This window comes from Cnephaeus nilssonii, assembly GCF_951640355.1.
Source record: "Cnephaeus nilssonii genome assembly, chromosome: 4".
Lineage (NCBI taxonomy): Eukaryota > Metazoa > Chordata > Mammalia > Chiroptera > Vespertilionidae > Cnephaeus > Cnephaeus nilssonii.
Genome location: NC_137075.1, coordinates 3066310 through 3088087, shown reverse-complemented (window position 1 = coordinate 3088087; position 21778 = coordinate 3066310). Strand labels below are relative to the sequence as shown.

At 51.4% G+C, this 21778-nt stretch overlaps 1 protein-coding gene across 1 annotated transcript in view; it reads right to left on the bottom strand.

Annotated features, from left to right (window-relative positions):
* The window catches only part of CCDC33 (coiled-coil domain containing 33), a gene marked incomplete at both ends in the record, with an annotated part of 100183 nt that overhangs the window by 47008 nt on the left and 31397 nt on the right, over positions 1–21778 (bottom strand). Inside the window, 3 exons of the mRNA XM_079767689.1 lie at positions 15835–15906; positions 16819–16952; positions 17528–17657. Coding sequence (XP_079623815.1) covers positions 15835–15906; positions 16819–16952; positions 17528–17657 — 336 coding nt within the window. The remainder of the gene's footprint in view (positions 1–15834; positions 15907–16818; positions 16953–17527; positions 17658–21778) is intronic.

Sequence of the window (21778 nt, the reverse complement as noted above, 5' to 3'; positions counted from 1 at the left end):
AAGACACAGCAATCCTAAATGACTCACTAGATCAGATCGACTTAACTGACATCTTCAGAACATTTCACCCCAAAGCCACGGAATATACATTCCTCTCAAGTGCACATGGGACATTTTCAAAAATAGACCACATATTGGGTCATAAGCGAAGTCTCCCCAAATTCAAGAAGATTGAAATCACACCAAGCATCTTCTCAGACCACAATGCCATAAAATTAGAAATAAACTACAATAAAAACAATCCAAAAATCTCAAACACTTGGAAGCTGAATAGCATGCTATTAAATAATGACTGGGTTACCAAATAGATCAAAGAAGAAATTAAAAGCATCCTGGAAACTAATGACAACAAAAACACAACAATCCAAAATCTATGGGACACAATGAAAACAGTCCTGAGAGGGAAGTTTATAGCTCTACAAGCCTACCTCAAAAAACAAGAAAAAAAAATGGTAGTAAATCATCTAACTCTACAACTCTCAGAATTAGAAAGAGAGCAACAAGAAAAACCCAGAGTGAGCAGAAGGAAGGAGATAATAAAGATCAGAGCAGAAATAAATGACATAGAGACCAAAAAACAAAACAAAACAAAACAAAACAAAACAATACGAACGATCAATGAAACCAAGTGCTGGTTCTTTGAAAGGATAAACAAGATTGATGAACCTCTAGCCAGGCTCACCAAGAAGCAAAGACAGAGGACTCAAATAAAATCAGAAATGAGAGAGGCGAAATAACAACAGACCCCACAGAAATACAAAGGATTGTTAAAAAATACTATGAACAACTCTACTCCAACAAACTAGACAACCTAGAGGAAATGGACATATTCCTAGAAAAATACAATCTTCCAAAACTCAATCAGGAAGATTCTAAAAATCTCAATAGGCTAATAACTATGGAAGAAATTGAAGCAGTCATCAAAAAGCTCACAACAAACAAAAGCCCGGGGCCAGATGGCTTCATAGGGGAGTTTTACCAAACATTCAATGAAGAACTAAATCCTATCCTCCTCAGACTATTCTAAAAAATTCAAGAGGAAGGAACACTTCCAGGATCCTTCTATGAAGCCAGCATCACCCTAATACCAAAACCAGATAAAGACAACACAATGAAAGAGAATCACAGGCCAATATCCCTCATGAACATAGATGTCAAAATCCTCAACAAAATTCTAGCAAATCGGATCCAGCAATACATCAGATTATACACCATGACCAAGTAGGATTTATCCCAGGGATGCAAGGATGGTACAATATCTGCAAATCAATAAACATGATACATCACATAAACAAATTGAGAGATAAAAATCACATAATCATATCAATTGACGCAGAAAAAGCATTTGACAAAATCCAACACCCCTTCTTGATCAAAACACTCAGCAAGGTGGGAATAGAAGGATCATACCTCAACATAATAAAAGCCATATGTGAAAAACCCACAGCCAACATCATACTCAATGGACAAAAACTAAAACCATTTTCCCTAAGAACAGGAACAAGACAGGGATGCCCACTCTCACCACTCCTGTTCAACATAGTACTGGGAGTACTAGCCATTGCGATCAGACAAGAAGAAGAAATAAAAGGCATCCAAATTGGAAAAGAAGAAGTAAAACTGTCCTTATTTACAGATGACATGATATTGTACATAGAAAACCCTAGAGACTCCATAAAAAAATTATTAGACTTAATAAATGAATTCGGCAATGTAGCAGGATACAAAATTAATGCCAAGAAATCTATGGCATTTCTTTACATCAATAATGAACTTATAGAAAGAGAGACTAAAAAAGCAATCCCATTTACCATCGCACCAAAAAAATTAAGATACCTAGGAATAAACTTAACTAAGGAGGTAAAAGACCTATATGCGAAAGACTACAGGACACTGAAAAAAGAGATAGAGGAAGACGTAAACAGATGGAAGATCACACCATGTTCATGGATTGGTAGAATCAACATCATCAAAATGTCCATACTACCCAAAGCAATCTATAGATTCAATGCAATCCCCATTAAAATACCAACGGCATATTTCACAGACCTACAACAAACTTTCCAAAAAATCATCTGGAATAAAAAAAGACCCTGAATAGCTGCAGCAATCCTGAGAAAGAAAAACAAAGTAGGTGGGATCTCAATACCAGATATCAAGCTGTATTACAAAGCCACTGTTCTTTTTTTTTTAAAAAAAATATATATTTTATTGATTTTTTACAGAGAGGAAGAGAGAGGGATAGAGAGTTAGAAACATCGATGAGAGAGAAACATCGATCAGCTGCCTCTTGCACACCCCCTACTGGGGATGTGCCCGCAACCAAGGTACATGCCCTTGACCGGAATCAAGCCTGGGACCCTTGAGTCCGCAGGCCGACGCTCTATCCACTGAGCCAAACCGGTTTCGGCAAAGCCACTGTTCTTAAAACCGCCTGGTACTGGCACAAGAACAGACATATAGACCAATGGAATAGAATAGAGAACCCAGAAATCGACCCAAACCACTATGCCCAATTAATATTTGACAAAGGAGGCATGAACATAAAATGGAGTCAAGATAGTCTCTTCAACAAATGGTGTTGGGAAAATTGGACAGATACATGCAAAAAAATGAAACTAGACCACCAACTTACACCATACACAAAAATAAACTCAATATGGATAAAGGACTTAAACATCAGATGGGAAACCATAAAAATACTAGAGGAATCCACAGACAGAGAAACCTCAGAAATATGCCGAAGGAACTTCTTCACTGATACTGCCCCTAGGGCAATGGAAGCTAAAGAGAAAATAAACAAATCGGACTACATCAAAATAAAAAGCTTTTGCACAGCAAAAGAAACCATCAACAAAACAATAAGAAAGCCCACTGCATGGGAGAACATATTTGCCAATGTTATAGCCGATAAAGGTTTAATCTCCAACATTTACAGGGAACTCAGACAACTTAACAAAAGAAAGATAAACAATCCAATAAAAAAGTGGGCAACGGACCTAAATAGACACTTTTCAAAGGAGGACAGAAGGAAGGCTAAGAGACATATGAAAACATGCTCAAAGTCACTAGTTAGCCGAGAGATGCAAATCAAAACAACAATGAGATACCATCTCACACCTGTCAGAATGGCTATCATCAACAAATCAATAAACGACAAGTGTTGGCGAGGATGCGGAGAAAAAGGAACCCTCGTGCACTGCTGGTGGGAATGCAGATTGGTGCAGCCACCGTGGAGAACAGTATGGAGTTTCCTCAAAAAACTAAAAATGGAACTCCCATTTGACCCAGTGATCCCACTTCTAGGAATATATCCCAAGAAACTAGAAACACGAATCAGAAAGGATTTATGCACCCCTATGTTCATAGCAGCACAATTCACCATAGCTAAGATTTGGAAACAGCCTAAATGCCTGTCAGCAGATGAGTGGATTAGAAAACTGTGGTACATCTACACAATGGAATACTATGCTGCAGTAAAAAAGAAGGAGTTCTTACCATTTGCAACAGCATGGATGGAACTGGAGAGCATTATGCTAAGTGAAATAAGCCAGGCAGAGAAAGACAAATACCACATGATCTCACTCATTTATGGAATATAATGAACAACATAAACTGATGAACAGGGACAGATCCAGAGGCAGAGAAGCATTGATCAGACTGCCAGACCTCAGAGGGAAAGAAGGAGAGATCAATCAAAGGACTTGTATGGGTGGGGGAAAGAAGGAGAGATCAATCAAAGGACTTGTATGCATGAATATAAGCCTAACCAATGGACACGAACACCAGGGGGGTGAGAGCATGAGTGTGGGGGGTGGGTGTTAATGGCGGGATGAGGACACATATGTAATACCTTAATAAAGAAATTTTAAAAAATAAAAATATAAAATCTCCACACTCCTGTGACACCCTTTGCTTGCTGTGCAGACTTATTTTCCATTCCATCTCTGTCATTCTTCCCTCTTATCACCCCTTAAACAGTCTCTCTCTCTCTCTCTCTCTCTCTCTCTCTCTCTCTCTCTCTCTCCTTTCTCCTTTAATGTCTTGTTTCCTATTCTCCTCCTCCTCTCTTGGTATGATTTTCACTCTCATCTCTGCTTGTCTAGAATTTGACCCACTCAAATACCAGCCCCTCTAGGAAGCCTAATGGCCTCTGCCCACACTTGCTCAAAGCTTTTCTGGGTTCTTCCAGCCCAACCGCTGGCTCTCTCTGCTCACATTGGTCTCTAACTCCAGGCTTGTTTGCCATTTTATTTTTCTAACTAGAGGCCTGGTGCATGAAACTCGTGCACGGGGTGGGGGGTGTCCCTCAGCCCAGCCTGCACCCTCTCGAATCTGGGACCCCTTGGGATCAGGCCTAAACAGGTGGTCAGACATCCCTCTCACAATCCAGGACTGCTGGCTCCCAACTGCTCACCTGCCTCTGCCTGATTGCCCCTAACCGCTTCTGCCTGCCAGCCTGATCACCCCCTAACCACTCCCCTGCCATCCTGGTCGATGCCTAACTGCTCCCCAGACAGCCCGATTGCCCCTAACTCCCTCCCCTGCCGGCCTGGTCACCCCTAACTGCCCTCCTCTGCTGGCCTGGTCACCCCTAACTGCCCTCCCTGCTGGCCTGATCACCCACAACTGCCCTCCCCTGAAAGCCTGGTCTCCCCCAATTGCCCTACCCTTCAGGCCTGGGTCCCCCTCAACTGCCCTCCTCTGCTGGCATGGTCACCCCTAACTGCCCACAACTGCCCTCCCCTGCTGGCCATCTTGTGGTGGCCATCTTGTGGCGGCCATCTTGTGTCCACGTGGGAGCAGCCATCTTTGACCACTGGGGGTGGCCATCTTGTGTCTTGGAGTGATGGTCAATTTGCATATTACTCTTTTAATATATAGGCTAAAACTTTAAGTTCCTTGGATTTGGGGACATGTCTTATGCTCTCTCTGGTGAGAGGTTACTTTGAAGCTCTGTTGAAAATCCGTAGTTAGCCATAACTGCATTGTTCAAAGAATTATGCAGTACCAAGTTTGTAGGGACCTCAAAGGTGATCCACTTCCACCGTACATCAGCTGATGGACTTCTGTCTTGGCCAAAAGCAGACAAATATGGCACTGTCTATAGCAGCGTTTGCCAACCTTTCAGATCTCATGGACCACCAGCGGTCTGTGGACCACCGGTTGATGACCTCTGGTCTAGAGTGTTGTTCTAGAAGTAAATAGAAGAATGGGCATAGTGCCAACCAGGACAGATGTGTTGAGGGTTAGAAGTGCTTGAGTGTCTGACCCTGAACAGTGAGAACTTGGTACTCTATATGAAAGCCCACTCATGAATCAGGTGAATTAGGACAAGGATCCTTCACTTTACCACTGGGATCCTTTGTGTCCTTTAAAAATAAAATTGTGTGTGCAGAAATTCATTAACACGAAGCCTTTTCAGGCTTGTGTCAGTAGAGTAAGGGATAGTCACACAAGTACAGAGGTATATCCTGTTCAATTTGGCCTCACCCTCACCCTCACCCCCACCCTCCACCTCCATCCCTGGATATAAGGATAAATACTTCCAAAGAGAAAACAGCTAAACAAAGACTCTTGGGATGGGAAGAATGAAGCTTGGGTGACCCTGGGGCTGACTATGGCACCTACTGCTTGTTAAAATCAAGATTTCTGGGACTGTTTTGTCCCTGAGCATTAGGCCTGACTGTCTCTCTCACCTGCTCCTCTCAGTAGCTATGGTACAGGGAGGGTGAAATTCACTCAGGGGCTCCTCATTGAACATGCCCAGGGCCTCAGTGCAGCATCTGAGTCAGATGGTTTTGGCATTTTGAGTTGTCTGTTTTATATAGGAAAAAGTACCATGTCTCTCTCCTGTTCAGAACGGCTGAACACCAGAATGGCTGCAGAGAACAACAGAATGCATATTGGATGGATGGATGGATGGATGGATGGATGGATGGATGGATGGATGCAAGAGAGAATGAAGGAAAGAGTAACTACCCAGGGTAAAGACTAACTCCCCATTGACAAAGTGGCCCCTGGGGCTGGGGTGAGATGCTGATTCAGGACCCATAATGACATTTCTCCTCATTTCCAGGCAGCAAGCCAATTCTGATGCCCTGGATTTCATAGACTGCCATCTAATCCAGTTAGAAGAGGAAGTAGAAGTAATGAAATCAAGGGAGAGGTCTCCAGAGGTGCCCCATCAGTTCTGAAAGCAGGGACACATGCTGAAAAAGTCCCCTCCCCCACAGCCTTCTCCCTGACATCCACCCTGTGTGGCCCCAGCACCAGAGGGTCAACTCAGTGACTCAAAAGCTGACATTTACAGAACTGGGCATTCACCGGATACTTTTATGTGTATTCTGATGTTTGTCATGGATAATTCATCTAATTTCATTATAAGGATAAAATAAAAACGAGACTGACCCCAGTCCAGTCCCGTGCCTTTACCCCATCAGTTTCTGGTGGGTGGGTGTGTTCTGAAAAGCACAGCATCTATGGATTCTAGTCTGTACTGCCCACTGCACTCCCTTCTGACCCTCAGCTGCTCTACCAGAGCCCCTGTCAGACTCAGAGTTTCTGCACTGCTCTGCCCTCTCCAAGGCTGGGCCTGGCCTCTATCTGCTCCCACAGCTGTGTCATGCCAGCACCTCCCCACCTCCCCACCTCTGCAGGTCTCCTGCCCACATTTTCATCAACTTTGTCAGGACCTATTGTGGCCTGGGGGTTGGGGGCAAGGTGGGTGGGTGGTTTTTGCAGAAAAGTCTTTAGACTTCCACACAGTATAGGCCCCGCAGGCAAGGCCAGAGGCAGTTGCTCTTGGCATGTGAGGTAACTGGCACCAGGAAGCCACAGTGCCTCACGGAGTGCCTGAATTCTCCCCAACGGTCCTTTACCTCTCCAGACTCCTCAGCTTTCACTGCCTTATTTGGGGAAGGGGATTGTGCCCTCCCTCCTTGTTTCTCATGGGAAAGGAGCTTGTTTAAGACTACAGGGAGGGGCCAGGCTGCTGGAAGTGGTGGGTCAGGGTAGAGGATGGGGGAAGGGGCGAGGCTAAAATGGCGGAGAGGGCGAAGCCTGGGGGCTAATTCTTCCTTATGTAGTCCCAGCCTTTCTTGGCTCTCCCCCTTTCCTCCAGATGGGGGTTGGAGTGGGGGCTGCTGGCCCACCCCACAAGCCTGCTTACTTGTTTTTCTACTTGGCAGGTCATACCCTGCCTATTGAGGCAGCTTGGGGCTGACAAGTGGCCTCTCACTCGGTGGCTCCATGGCTGCAGCACGTCCAGCCTCATTAGGGTTGTAACTGGAGACTTACTTTGAAAGCTCAAAGCAATGCATCGCCATGCACGGGCTCAGACTCGGAGCCCAGCCCACCACTCCTTGTGCTGCCACAGCAGCTGCCCCACGTGACGCGCCATGGTGGGGAGAAGACACCCCTTCCCTAGGCCTCCCAGCCTCACTGATGCCTGCAGGCGGGTCTGTTGAGACAGACCAGGCCAAGAGCATCACAAGCTCAAGGCTTTGTGGGTCACCTGTTTTCCCCTCCTCCACTACATATTCTGCTTCTCTCCTACGCACTCCATCCCCCAGACCCCTGAACATGCAAAATGCAACAGTTCCAGCTCGCCCTGGCAATTACAGACTAGCCAGGTCGCAGCTGCTGTCCTTGCTGCTGAAAGTCCCCCTACTGGACTGGGGCCTCTCACCCCGCCCACAGCCTTCCGCTGGAGTGCACTGCTCTTAATTCAATTAGCTGGTCCTGGATCCTCCCCAGGGAGCCTGGAGCGGAAACTGACAAATTCTGTTTAACAAAGACATTTTCCCCCACCCTGCCAGCTTTGGGTTCTGCCCGCCTGCATCCCCTCACCTCCCCCTCATTAGGTATCTAACAAAGTGCGTCCCAAGAAATCTACTTCCAATCGCTAGTAATTCAGGGGGCCTGATGCAATTTTCTCCATGATAAGGGTGTCTCGCCTGCTGGCAAATGCCATAATGAGCCCTGTACAGCGGCTCCCCATCAGTCACTGCTTTGTCATTTCCTGTTGCTGAAGTTGTAGGTTCTTATCTCTTCAGCTGAAGGCGAGGCTCAGACAACAGCCCCCGCCAGGAGGGCTTGCTGCCTCCCCTGCATATGGCAAGCCTCATTTATGGCATCCTGCATGGCCTTGCAGCTGAGTCTGTCAGCCAACCAAGCCATGATTCATTCTTTAGTAAATGATGTCAGAGGGTTAATCTATAAGTCAGTTGTGGGATCAGGGGAGAGGAGTCAGTGATACGATTTAAACAAAATTCTGACAAGGATTCTAATCCTATATAATCCTATATAATAAAAGCATAATATGCAAATCGACCGAATGGCCAAACAGCCGAACAACCATCTGAACAACCATCCGGGACCACGCTATGACACCCACTGGTGGCAGGCCAGCCAAGGCGGGTGCGATGTGATTGGTTGGGGCCCAGCCATCCCCCATGATCACCCTGCAGAGGGAGGCACAGGCCACTTACTGGTGGGCTGCAGCGGGTGGTGGGGCCTCTCTCTGCCAGGGAAGCCCGGTCCGGGTGCCAGCAGGAAGCCGGTGCCGGCAGCCAAGGGGAGGAAGGCCTACTCTTGCACGAATTTTGTGCATTGTGCCTCTAGTCCTATATAATAAAAGGCCAGCCACCATGAGCGTAACGACCAGAACAACCAGAGACCAGAACCACCCAGGCCCCTCGCTGGGCTGGCCCCGCCCCCAAGCAATCAGTTAGGGGCGATCAGGCAGGAAGGCCAGTGGTTAGGGGCTATCAGGTAGGCAGATGGCCCCTCGCCAGGCTTGCCCCACCCCCCAGCAAGCAGTTAGGGGTGATCAGGTAGGCAGGTAAGCAGTTAGGGGTGATCAGGTAGGCAGGTAAGCGGTTAGGGGTGATCAGGTAGGCAGACAGCCTCTTGCAGGGCTAGTCTCACCCCCCAGCAAAGAAAGAGGGAGGCCCAGGCCACTGGCAGCGACCCTGTGGCAGGTGTGCGGTGGCCAGTGATCGCCCCGCAGAGGGAGGCCCAGGCCAGCCAAGCCATCGCACCCCAGCCTGTTGCCTGCAGAGGGAGGCCACTGGTGGCAGGGGAGGGGGGTGCAGCACTGAACAGATGGCAAGCAGTGGCAGCGGTGGGGGTGGGGCCAGCTGCCTGCAGCCGGGGGAAGGAAAGCCCTGATAGGCCCTGATCTCAGGCCAGGCCTAGGGACCCTACCCAAAGGGTCCCGGATTGTGAGAGGGTGCAGGCCAGGCTGAGGGACACCCCCCCTTCCCCGCAAGTGCACGAATTTTCATGCACTGGGCCTCTAGTTTCCTTAGCCATCCTTGCATCCTGACTCAATATACTTCATCTGTGGGCTGGGAGTCACAGGCTCACATTCTTAAAGCATCACAGGGCCTGTGGTTGGTGAGGCGTTTGGGATAAACCTGCAGTATGACTCGGTCCAGCCCTGCTCACCCTGGTGTGGGAGCTCAGGGCTCACACTGCTCTCAAGGCCAAAAAGCGGGTCTTTACTTTCTTCATCTCCTCCATAGCCCCCAGCTCAGGGCAGGGCACACTGGGAACTCCAGCAAGGCTGGTCTCTGGAGAGATGATTGTCTGTCTCTTTTCCATTTCTTCATTCCCTGAAAAATTGCTGTGAGACCAATGTGGTGCTGGTGACCTTTATCTTCAGCACTTGACAAGGCTTCCTGATGGCCTTATGGATGTGAATCTGGTGGGGTGGCTGTCAGAGGGGTGGGCAACAAGTGAGGGTTAGCAGGGCTCACTGTTCCCCTCCCTCAGGATCCCTGCCCTCATCCCTGAGGAGTTCAGGTGCTTGTCAGCAACCTGGGTGAACAATGAATGTTAAGCACGCCCCTCACCAAGTGTCTGTAAGACACTGTGCTGGGCACTCACACATGCTCCTCCTGTCAATTTTTACTACGTTCCTGGCTGGTAGGAGTCACAACCCCCTTCTTTAGATGAGGAAAGCAAAACTCTAAGATCAAGTGGAAGATCCAGGATTCAAACCCAGTTTGAAGGATGCACACTTTTTAGTACTCAAAGTGTCCTGACCACATCCACAGATGATACAAAGGTTGCGGTGGGGATGGAGGTGGGACTGTAAGTGTGATGCATGATAAAATCAGGGTCCAGAATGATCGCAAGCCCAGACAATGGCTGAGATGAAGAAGGTGAAATACCGCAGGGAAGAGAACCTGCCCAAGTTCAAAATAGAGCAGCAGGAGGTGAAGATGTGCTGTCTGACATTGGCTCACATGCCAGCCGGGACCCATAGGCTTCCAATGGGTCCCTGTAGTGTTGGTTAGTAATAAAGTTAATGACAGACTTTGGCTGTACCGAAGGGGAGAACGTGTTTGGAGAAAGGGGGTAATGGTCCTATTCTATCCTCCAATGCTGATCCAGCCCCACATTTTGGGGGGAGTTTTAAGAGGGGTCTTTGTCAAGAGGAGACAGCCAGGAGGATGAGAAGCAGAAACCAAGCGGGACAAAAATCAGTCAGAGCAGTGGTCGGCAAACTCATTAGTCAACAGAGCCAAATATCAACAGTACAACGATTGAAATTTCTTTTGAGAGCCAAATTTTTTAAACTTAAACTTCTTCTAACGCCACTTCTTCAAAATAGACTCGCCCAGGCTGTGGTATTTTGTGGAAGAGCCACACTCAAGGGGCCAAAGAGCCGCATGTGGCTCGCGAGCCGCAGTTTGCTGACCATGGGAGTCAGAGGAAGGAGAGCTGGCCAGGCTGGAGATGATATAACAAAGTTTGCAGGCAGCAGTAGAGCTGATGTGGGCCTGGGAGCTGACTTCTGTGGGGCTGGCCTCAGGAAAGAAAAGGTAGGGTCAGGGGGAGGAACTGGAAAGAGACAGAAGGAAGAGGTTTATAAGGGAGCTGACAGATGCTGGAAAGGGCTTCCTGGGAGGTAATGAACTTCCTGTCACAAGAAGTGAGCAAGTAGATTCTGTAGAACCCTGTGCTTTGGAAGGAGTGTCAAACTCCCTCCCTGAGGTGGAGAGCATCAGGTGAGGAGTTGTATGATAACCAAGAGACTGTGGGGGGACCAATATTTGTCCCCAAGGCATGGAGCACTACTGGGACGGGTTCGGGCATAGTGAACCCTGGAAAACCACAGGCTCTTGCCTCTTACCCACCATTCGCAGCTTCCTTTGAGATGACTTGGGCCTAGAATCTGAGCAGGTAGAAGAAAGAGGACCTGTGAGCTGGGGGAGAGCTGGGCCTGCTCCTGCTTTCTGCCCTCTGGCCTGGGAGTGTGGAGGATAGGGGCTGTAGCAGTCTGGGGCAGAAGGAGAGATAGGCAGGGATGCTGTGAGGTTGTGTGTGTGGGGGAGGGGCAGGGTCTCTTTCTCCGGATCCAGCATTGTCCTTATGGTAGTATTTTCAGAGTTGGCGTCTTGGGATGAGGACAGACCAGCCAAGGAGGCTGCTATGCTACCCCGGACACTGGGCCCTCCAGGCAGCTGTGCTTGTGAGGAAATGGAATGCAGCTTGTGTTGGGGCTTCTCAGAGAACCAGCCTATGGCTGTCACGTGTGCTTTTCAACGAAATTCATGAAAATTCACCAATCAAAACCAGCAGCCTATGTCCTGCCTATGCCCCCACTTTGGGCAGGTCTCCAGAGATAGTGTTGTAATCAGTGGTTTGAATTAAAACACCAGGGCAGCATGCATCAAAGCCCCACCTGCCCCTTTCTGTGAGGTGATCAGACAGGGGGAGGGCAGACTGACTGTGGGAGCCACCCTTTCCCCCAAGGGGTGGCAGCAGATTCCTCCTTTCCTCAAATGTATCCTCCCTGTGCCCAAATCCATGGAAGCCTGTGGGTTTCAAGTCCTGCCAGCATCTCTCAGGGCCATGGGCTACCTGTGCCTGGTGCCCTGGCTCCCGGCCTGGACAAGACTCTGGATCCCAAGCCCCAGCCCTAAGAGGGGACCCAAATGACTGCATGGACTTGTCCTACCTCACGGGAGGCTGAAACCCCCACTACGAGCACCTGATGTGTGCATCCAGGCCCCAGTGCACATGGCCCAGTGCACACGGCTGGGCCTAGAACCCTGGTCAGGGTGGGCCTCACTTAAAAGAGGGTGTCTGTGAGCTGGAGGGCACCCAGGACACTGTGGGAATTTGAAGCCAGTTCATTAGAAGAGGAGGCTGCTCAGCCTGGAGAAGCACAGACTCTCAGAGCAGCAGATCATACTCTTCAAAGAGAAGAGGCCAACATCAGAGGGAGTGGAGGAGACCAAAGGCTTATTCATGTACGTACATGTGGAGTAGCCATGGGCTCAGGGGCTCTTAGAGCACAGTGGGCACCCAAGGCCACCCCCCCAGAATGTGCAATAAGGGAAGTTTCCTTTGTATCTATGCGTAGCTATACACCTACTCCTGTATATACACAGCTCTGGCTTGAGGCAGATCACTCGAAGCAGCAGGTCCCATAGAGAAGCCCCACTAGAGGGAAAAGCTTAATCAATCACCAGCACAACCAGCTTCAGGCACAATATCCCAAACCAGGAGGCCACCCGTTCTTGCCGTTCACGGAAATGGCTGGCTTTGTTGGCTAGTCTGCCCACCAGCATGCTGGATGGCTGACCACGTCCCAGCGTCTCTCGAACCAGTGCACGAGGCTTGCTGGCATTGCACTGCAGCCCCAGAGGGCAATCAGTAGCCTGGTGCAGAGGGAGGGCCCTCGGAGGCAGGGCGGGCTCACGAGGGGGGGGGGGGGGGAGGTGAGTGTTTCTATCAGTTGTAGCTACTGAGCCATGGCATGGGGTGCTTCTAGAGGTAGTGAGCTCCTGGCTGAGGCGGAGCAAGAGGAGAGACTGGGCTGACCACCCATAGTAGATGTTGTCAAGGAGATTCCTGCCCAGGGTGGGCTGTTGAGATTCCTCTGTGCCTAATTTGGAATAGACCACAGTGCTCTTGTTCCTAGAGCTCTGAGAATGGGAGCAGTGGGTGGGGGGAGACTGTGTTCACCAAAGTGTCAATTAACCAGGATGGTCTGTGCTATCCTGTGGAGGCTCCCAGGAAAATTGGCTATGTCCTCAAGCAGGAAGGCATGCATATTTTTTTTCCTGAGTTATTTCCTCTCTACAGCACATCTGACCAGGAGCAAGGAGCTGCACCTAAGACAGCGTTGTTAGCCACTTGGACGCGGGGCTCTGAGGAGCCATTATCACAAGCCCCCACTTCTCCCCCCGCCCCCGCCCCCCCCCCGCCCCCCCCCCCCGCGCAGCTGGAGCGTCACATTTACTCCAGGACTGCCAGGCTGCAGGGATGGCTTTGGACAGTGTTTGATTTAAATGGTGGAAGAGTCAATGGTTCTGGTCCCACAGGCTGGAACGCAGAGATGAAGGCCTGCAGTCCTATGTGTGAAAATATCTGTGTGTCAGTTTGCATGTGTGTATGAGCATGCATATATGATTTAAATGTGTGTACCCTGGCAAAGGTGTGCATGTGCATTTGTGCACATATGACTGTGTGGTTATTTGAATGCTATTGTGTGAGTGTATATGTGTGGAACTGCGTGAGTGAATTCTTGGCTGTAGAATCTGAATTTCCTCTGGTATTATTTTCCTGGTACACACCGGATCTCCACCCTCTTTCTTTTTCTTTCTTCTCAGAAATCCATTACTGAAAGATTTTTACCCACCTTCAGGGGGAGGGGGAGCGGGGGAAGGGAAAGCTAAAATCACAAGGCCCAGATCAAAACACTCAGCAGCTCAATGAATTCACAGCGTTTTCCCGCATGACTTGGAGGGATAATTTAGTGAGGTCGCCAGCTGGAAGGAAAGGGATTAATTCTGCACTTAGCACAGCTCCGGTGAATAATTCATCACCAAGATCTTTGTGCCCAGCCCCTGGGCAGCTGGGAAAGTGTCCTGCACACCTGCCTGTTGCCTGCCTGGATCCCCCAGTGCCTTGATCGCTTGAAGCTCCTTTGGGTCCTCAGAGCACACTTGCCCCAGTGAAAGGGTAGGAGGTAGGGGGAGGTGAGGAAAGGGCTGGCAGGGGCCCCTGGCAGACTCTAGACCCTGAGAAGAAGGTGTGGAGCATTGAGCTCTAATTTGGGTAAATCTGTGACATTTTTCTCCAAGGACTGTCCTTCCCCTTTCTTGGTGTCTTTCGCTGCCTCTGTGTTCTCCCCTCTCAGTACCTTCTGGCTCCGGGTTTGGGAGGGGGTATGTCAGCTACCTAACAAACTCTCTCACCAGGAACTAGAGGATGCTCTAGAAGGCAATGTAGAACGTTGCACAGCAGGGAGTGCTGATAGGAGGTCTCAGACACTCACCAGAGGCCCTGCGGGGAGACACCTGCAGGCTGGTACGTTCCTGGATATGCCCTAGAAGGGACAGTGGACAGATTCCAGCAGGTGACTGCAAGGTGCACTGGGGCCGAATGACGGATCCAATCGGGACTCAGAGCCCAGGTATAACTGGCTAGAGAAAGAGACTCACCCGTCAGGCAGGGCTCAGCCCCTGGTATTTTCCACTTGGACCAACCCAGCTGTGGAGGGCAGCATTCCTACAATGGGCCCTCAAGAGTCCACACACTGATTCCCAGAACCTGTGAGCATGCCGAGCTGTCACTCTTGTGCTTATGTTATATGGCACCGTGCACCATAAGATGGGAATGTTATCAGAGTGGGCATAACCTTTTCACATGACCCCTCGAAAAGCAGAACATTTTCTCTATCTGCTGACAGAAGAGGAATCCAGAGTTTGGAAGTTTAGGGGGATTTAGCATGCCGCTGTGTAGAGAGCGCCTGGGAAGGCACACGGGCATTTCTGTAATTATTGTCAGCTGAATCCAATGGCATTGGCAAAGCCACGTCCTGGAAACACGCTTTGCCAAAAGGCAGCAGTGTTCTCAGCTTGACCTTCATTTCTGCCCAGGTGCCGGAGTGGGTTTTATTATGTAAGTCCAGCCAAGCACCAGGAATGAATAGGACTCAGGCCCACCCAAGAATGCGAATAATCTCCTTTGTCTTTACTTTTAGTAAAACTTCCTGGTATTTGGGGCATAAAATAAACACGCTGTATCGGCTCTGGGTCCCTGTCCCTGTCCCTGTCAGAGGACAGTGGTCCCACCGGCCCCAGCTTTTCCCTTCTATCTCTGTGTCTGTCTCTTTCTTTCATTTTCTCAATCCCCAGCTGCCTCTACTCACGAACCAGACCACTCTCCAGCCGCGCTGGACGCGGAAAAGAGAGAACCCTCCATACTCCTGGCTTGAAGATGGAGGAGGCCATTGTGAGAAAGAACGTGGGCAGCCTTCAGGAGTTGAGAGAGGCCCCTGGCTGACAGCCAGCGAGGAAACCGGGACCTCATTCCTACAACTGCCAGGAACTGGGTTCTGATGAGGCTAGGAGCTCAGGCTTCCCATAGCCTCCAGAAAGGAGCTCGACCCTGCCGGCATTCAGATCTCAGCCATGTTGGGTAGGTCTGCCTACTGCAGAGTCTGAGCTCATCCGTGGGTGTTTTTTAAACTGCTGAGTTTGTTACAAGCTACAGAAGCTGATGTTCTAGTTCACCCTGTGGAACCTCAAGCCCAGTGAGCCAGGCTTGGCTTAGACCAGGTTAGAGGCTGACTCCAGGCTTTCTCCTCCAACTCTCCTCTTTCTAACTAAGCGTTCTCTCTGGTTTTCTGGAGCCTCAAGTCACCCTCACACGTTTCCATCCAAGCAGCAGTTCCCTCCTCCCTGAAGCCCTGACCCAGCCCTGAACAAGGCCAGCAATTGTGAAGGAGGCTGGGACGCACCGAGGGGCTACTGGAGGAGGCACAGGGCTTCCAGCCCCCGACTTTCCCCTGACCTTCAGCCTCACCTCAGAGGAAAGCAGCTGAAAGGAGAGATCCACCGTGGGGGCCTCGCCACTCACGGTTTTCAGCTTGGTGTCCTGGAGAGAAGAAGGGAGCAGTCAGACCATGATGTCCAGGCAGCTCTGCTCTGCTGAGCCCACTCCTCTGGTTACTCAGGAAGGTGGCTGCTGAGGGCGAGGCCGTCTTCCTTACTCACCCTCACCACCCTGTACACCCTTCCCCGCTCACTGGAGACCTGACTGGCACCTTCAGACTTGCCTCCTGGTGAGTAGGGAAGGTCTATTGTGACCGCATGGCCAGAAGTATTTTAGTGAAAAAGGTGGCATAGAAGTAGACAATGATGATAATAATGTATTAATTCTTATTGAGAACTTATTCTGTTCTAAGTGCTTTATGGGCATTTCCCCCCAAATCTCACAGCAAACCTATGAAAAAAGTATTATTACTATGAACCCATTTTACAGACAAGCAAACTGAGGCGCTGAGACTTTAAGTAATTTTCCCACAGTCATATAAGCTGGTAAGTGGTAGGGCCGGAATTTGAACCCAGTTAGTCTGGCTCTTGAGTTTGAGCTCTCGATTCTTATTAAACAGAGAGACTGTATACAAACATGCTCCCACTTTAGAGTTGGGCACCCTGAGATTTAGAGAGGTCAAGTAACTTGGCCCAGCTTCTACCGTGAGGACTAGGGCAAGTCAGGATTTGAACTCAGGTCTCGCTGGATAGAGGCCTGAGCTCTTGTTGCTATCCCATGGAGCATCCCTGTACTTCTCCCCAAGTTGCTCTGGGGCAATTTCATCACAAGCCCAAGGGCAAGATGGACTTCCAGTGTTTGTGGATACTCCTCACACCTGACAGCGATCAGCTTCAAGGGTGGGGGCCCTGCCGGAAGCTGCTGGAGAAGCCAGATTCGCCTGTGTTGGTGAGGCATGGAGGAGCAAGGCGGGGTAGGGTGGGACCGGGTGGACTTGCCAGGTGGCAAACTCACGGTGATGGGGAGCCTCTCTATTCGCAAACCATTCAGGCCTTTCCCTCCCGGCATCTTGGGGTACAAATGGCTCTTCAATGGCAGCACGGAGACTCCCAGGGGCTTGCTGAAGGTCCACGGCTCACCGCCTTTCACTGTGGGGGGGGGGGGGAGGACAAGCTGAGGCTCCCAACAAAGGCCCCCCCCAGGCTTTTCAGTGCCAGCCCCACCTGGGCCCCATCCTTTGGTGCCCAACCCTCCCATCCCTCACCACCCACCTCCTGGCACTTGCCCACAAATATCCTCCTCCTTCTCTGCTCTTCAGGGCTTACTGAGTTCAAGGCCAGCTCTAAGCATATTCCTGCCTCTCGGTATTGATATGTATCTCTCTTGTCCCTGATTCTGGGGGCTTCAGTCTTAGAGTGTGGACTGAAGATGGTGGATCGGCTATTCTGGGAATCGGTCTCCTCCCTTCTCCCAGGATGTGAGTCCTGAGGGCCCCACCTCCACCCACCTCACTGATAAGTGCATGGGGAGGGGTGGTGGTGCAATAAAACCACAGGGACCCAGTATGGGAATAGGGCCCGTACCCCAGAGCTGCAATTCAGACAAGGAAGGCAGCCTGGCGCTCCGCTGCCTGTCTGTGTGCACTGGGAGGTGGCCCCGGGACCACCCCTGCAGGAGGCAGAGGCAGGATGGTCTGCAAACCCTGTCACACGTGCGCCCTTACTTGAAGTCGAGGTGTAGTACTCCAGCACCAAGGCGGTGTCTTCTGAGAAGTTGGTGGCTCCGTCTCGGCCTTGGAAGAGGAAGGACTGATTCCACAGGGGCAGCTCCGGGGGTCCCCCGGGCTTAGACAGCTGAAAGGAGAAGGTGGGAGCAGATGATGGGCCATAGCTTCTCCCCAAGCAAGGGATGTCCGAATATTGGGTCTGTGCATGTCTATATATGCCACAAACCTTTGTCTCCATTATAAAAGCAACACACACTTAGTGAATAAACTTGGGAAAATATAGAAAAGTAGAAAGATTAAAAACCCCTAAGTTCCTATACTAAAGACAACTGTTCACAAGACAGTACATTTTTCTAGTCTTTTCCTATGCCTCTTTCGTATATGATTGCTCTTCTAACATCCCATTTTGTAAATTTACCGTGAAAACCTAAACATGTCCACAATCAGAAGTAACATTTGTCACCCAGAGTTGGCTATTCTGTCATGTCCAAGTGGCCTGGTCTCTCCCTTCCTATTTTTCTGTAATAACATGCATCTCTCCGTATCTCCAATGGTGTCCTTAGTACCGACAACAGAAATCTGAGTTAAAGAAATTCCTTATGGGTAGGCTGTTTCCCTAAAGAGTTGCACCAACGTTCACCCCCATGGCCTCTGGTATCAGAAATGCCACGTCAGACGTGACCCCTGTCCCAGCCCCTCTCTGTCCCACACGGGCTTCCCAGCTCCTCGCAGAGGCCACGCCCGTTCTTCAACGGACTTTCGGGGGATGTGATGACACATTAATGCAGCAGCTCGTGGACCATTGAAACACTGAAACAAGACAGCATTGACTATGGCCCCAAATAAGGGTCTGCGGCGTCTGGGGTGGTCCGAAAAGCCACTGGTAGGAAGGGGGACCGTGGAAGGCTCTGAAGGAGGACGGACAGGGCAGGGAGAAAGGAAGGTCTGTGGGCGGGAACACAGCCCAGCAAAACCGTGCAGGCGGCTGGGGGGGAGGGTGCCCGGAACAGTAGGGGAGTCCAGGTGGAGGAGGCCCAGAATGGGGGGAGTGGGGACGGAGACATGGGGGGGGGTCACCCTATAACCCCAGCAGGCTGTCCCGCCCACCCCGGCACAGGGAGGCCATGGGTGCGCTCCCTCCTGGTGGCTGTCTGGCCTCTGGCCCCACCTCCCACTCCCCGCGGGATCAGTCATCACTGCAAAGGTCAACGCAAATGCCCCGCTGGCTTCAGGGGCTATTGATGGAGGATCGCAAAGCATCAGCCGGTCTGCTCCCCCGCGGTGGCAGGACGCTGATGCCTGTCACAGTCACGTGCCTGCTCCAGCTCTGAGGCTCAGCTGGGGGTTCAGCGGTGTCTGCCCTGTGCCCCCCCCCCGGGGAGGGGGGCTGTAGGCACTCCCGGGGCCTGAACACAGGCAGTGGCTGAGGGATGGCAGTGCTCCTGCGGCAGGCGGTGGGACAGCGCCCAGAAGCCGCCTGGCCGTGAGGCCAGGTAGAGAAGCTGCTTCTAGGTTCACTGGCACTTGGAAGTGAGTGACCTTTCAGGTTTGATTGCCAAACCATGCCATCCCAAAGCCCCCCCCCTCCCTTCTCCTGGGTGCCAGAGGGCACCCACACAGCCTGGACCACCTGCCAGGCTCTGGGCGCTCACGGACCTGTGACTCAGGCCCCCGCTGCCCTATCCCTTGCTTCCACCGGGGAGAGGGGTATTGAATGGCTGCTGGCTGCCCTCTCTGGTCTACAAAGCCAGGAGTGGTGTCTGCCGGCCCAGTACGGACAGCTCCTTCCCTGAATGGTTTCACACAGTGAGTCCCCAGAAAAGATCCCTTCAGACTGAGAATGGGGGGGGGGGGGGGGGTCAGCCTCTCCTGTGTGTGTGGTGGGCAGGGGATGGGGTGGGGAGCAAGGAATCAAGGTTAGACACCTTCAGAGTCTAATGCCAGGACCCCGGTGAAGGTGCTGGTGGCATGTGTGCTGGGTAGGGGAGGCAGGAGGATGGGGTGGGGGTGGGGGGGCGGGTGCAGGTGGGGGAGGGGAAAGGGGAAGCCAATTCCTGCAGTTGCTAACAGGAAAGACCATGGGGCTATGGAATTAAGGAATGTGATTAATCTTCAGTTGTGATCTCCAGCAAAGCCTTTAACCTCCAGCCTCTGAGGCAGACTTGCCTTCCTTGGAGACAGAGTCTTCATTACGTGGCCCGTGGTCGCTCCTTCCATTTCCCAGGGCACACCACACCCACACCCACACCCACACCCACACCCACACCCACACCCACACCCACACCACACCCACACCACACCCACACCACACCCACACCCACACCCACACCCACACCCACACCCACACCACACCCACACCCACACCCACACCCACACCCACACACACACACACACCCACACCACACCCACACCCACACCCACACCACACCACACCCACACCCACACCCACACCCACACTTACACCCACACCACACCCACACCACACACACACCCACACCCACACCACACCCACACCCACACCCACACACACACACACACCCACACCCATACCCACACCCACACCCACCCACACACACCCATACCCACACCCCCCCCCCCACACACACACCCACACACACACACACACACACACCCACACCCACACCCACACCACACCCACACCACACCCACACCACACCCATACTCACACCACACCCACACCCACACCCATACTCACACCACACCCACACCACACCCACACCCATACTCACACCACACCCACACCCACACCCATACTCACACCACACCCACACCCACACCCATACTCACACCACACCCACACCCACACCCATACTCACACCACACCCACACACACACCCACACACACACACACACCCACACCCACTGCTGCCAGTTGTGCTCAAGCATGTGACAGCCATGCTGGGAAGATCAGCTGCCAACAGCTGGCACAGTGTGGGGCCTCAAGGGAGCGAAGATGCCAAGAGACCCGGGTCCATCTCAACATTGCTGTGTGACCTTTGGCAAGTCCCTTTCCCTCTCTGTAAGTTGATTTGTCACCGTCCAATGTCTTCTGCTCCATGTTTTGATGAGCTGTTGTGAGGACTGAAGGAGACAATAGATATTTTGCTGTGAAGGTGAAGTTCAATTCAATTGTGCTCAGTAAACGTTGACTGGGGCTTCCCCATGCTAGATGCCTCTGGGGTGCTAAAGGGCATATGAGGGAGCTAGAGCCAGAGCCTGCCCCCTCTGGAGTTCATCACCTTCCAAGGGGATAGCCCCCTCCCCACCCATGATTCCTGCAGAGGCCTAAGCAAATTGCAGGTTGTGGAAGCTAGGGTGTCCGAGGAAAAGCAATGATTTCTGACCGGGGGAAGTGAGGACCTAAGGTCACGTCGTTGGCAATGAGGAGGAAGACCATTCAGGCTCAGAGTACAGTAGAGGTGGAGACTGGGAGGTGAGAGGGGACAGTTCAGGTGTGGAGAACAGCCAGTTACCCAGGGGGACTAGAGAATGCCTGTGAGGATTGGAGCGGTGAGCCAGGAGGCGGGAGGAAATGAGGCCTGTGTCCTATGGCAGTGAGGGCTTTGTCCTGTGGGTGATAGGGACAAGAGGTCCAGAGGAAGGGACTAGCTCTGGGCAGGAGGTCATTGTGGCTGCTTCTGACAAGATGGACGGGAGAGGCCTGAGTGGAGGCAAGGCCAGCACTAGGGCAGGATCTGTGGGATGACAAGGGGCCCCATGAGAGGTTGGGTACAGACCGGCTGCGGAGGCTGAGACAGGAGATGATGCTGGGCGCAGACAGCTTCTCTCACCACTGCTTTTGTTTCATTAGCCAGGAGCTCTGCCTCGGCTCTGTAGCAAGCCAGGCCGATAGGAGCAGCCTGTTGGGCAATGTCCCCCCTCAAAGGTTCTGGGAGGAGGGTAGGAGTCAGTCCTAAGTCTCAGACTTGTGCGGGGTGCAGCAGACTCATCAGAGCTCAGATTTTGCCATTGTTCCCAGGCTCTGAGAGGGGCGAACAGACACTGAGGGCCACCTACCTCTCCACCATTCCCCTCCTCCCTCCTCGCCAACAGAACCCACTTTGGGCCAGTAGGCCCCCTTCTCCTGCATTAGCTACTGCAAGGCGATGCCATACTCCTCCTCAGGATTGGCTGAGAGAAATGCATGTGACCTAGTTCTGGCCAATGAGATGAGAGGGGTGGTCTGCCAGGGGTTGCAGGGCAAGTTTCAAGTTCCTCATTAAGACT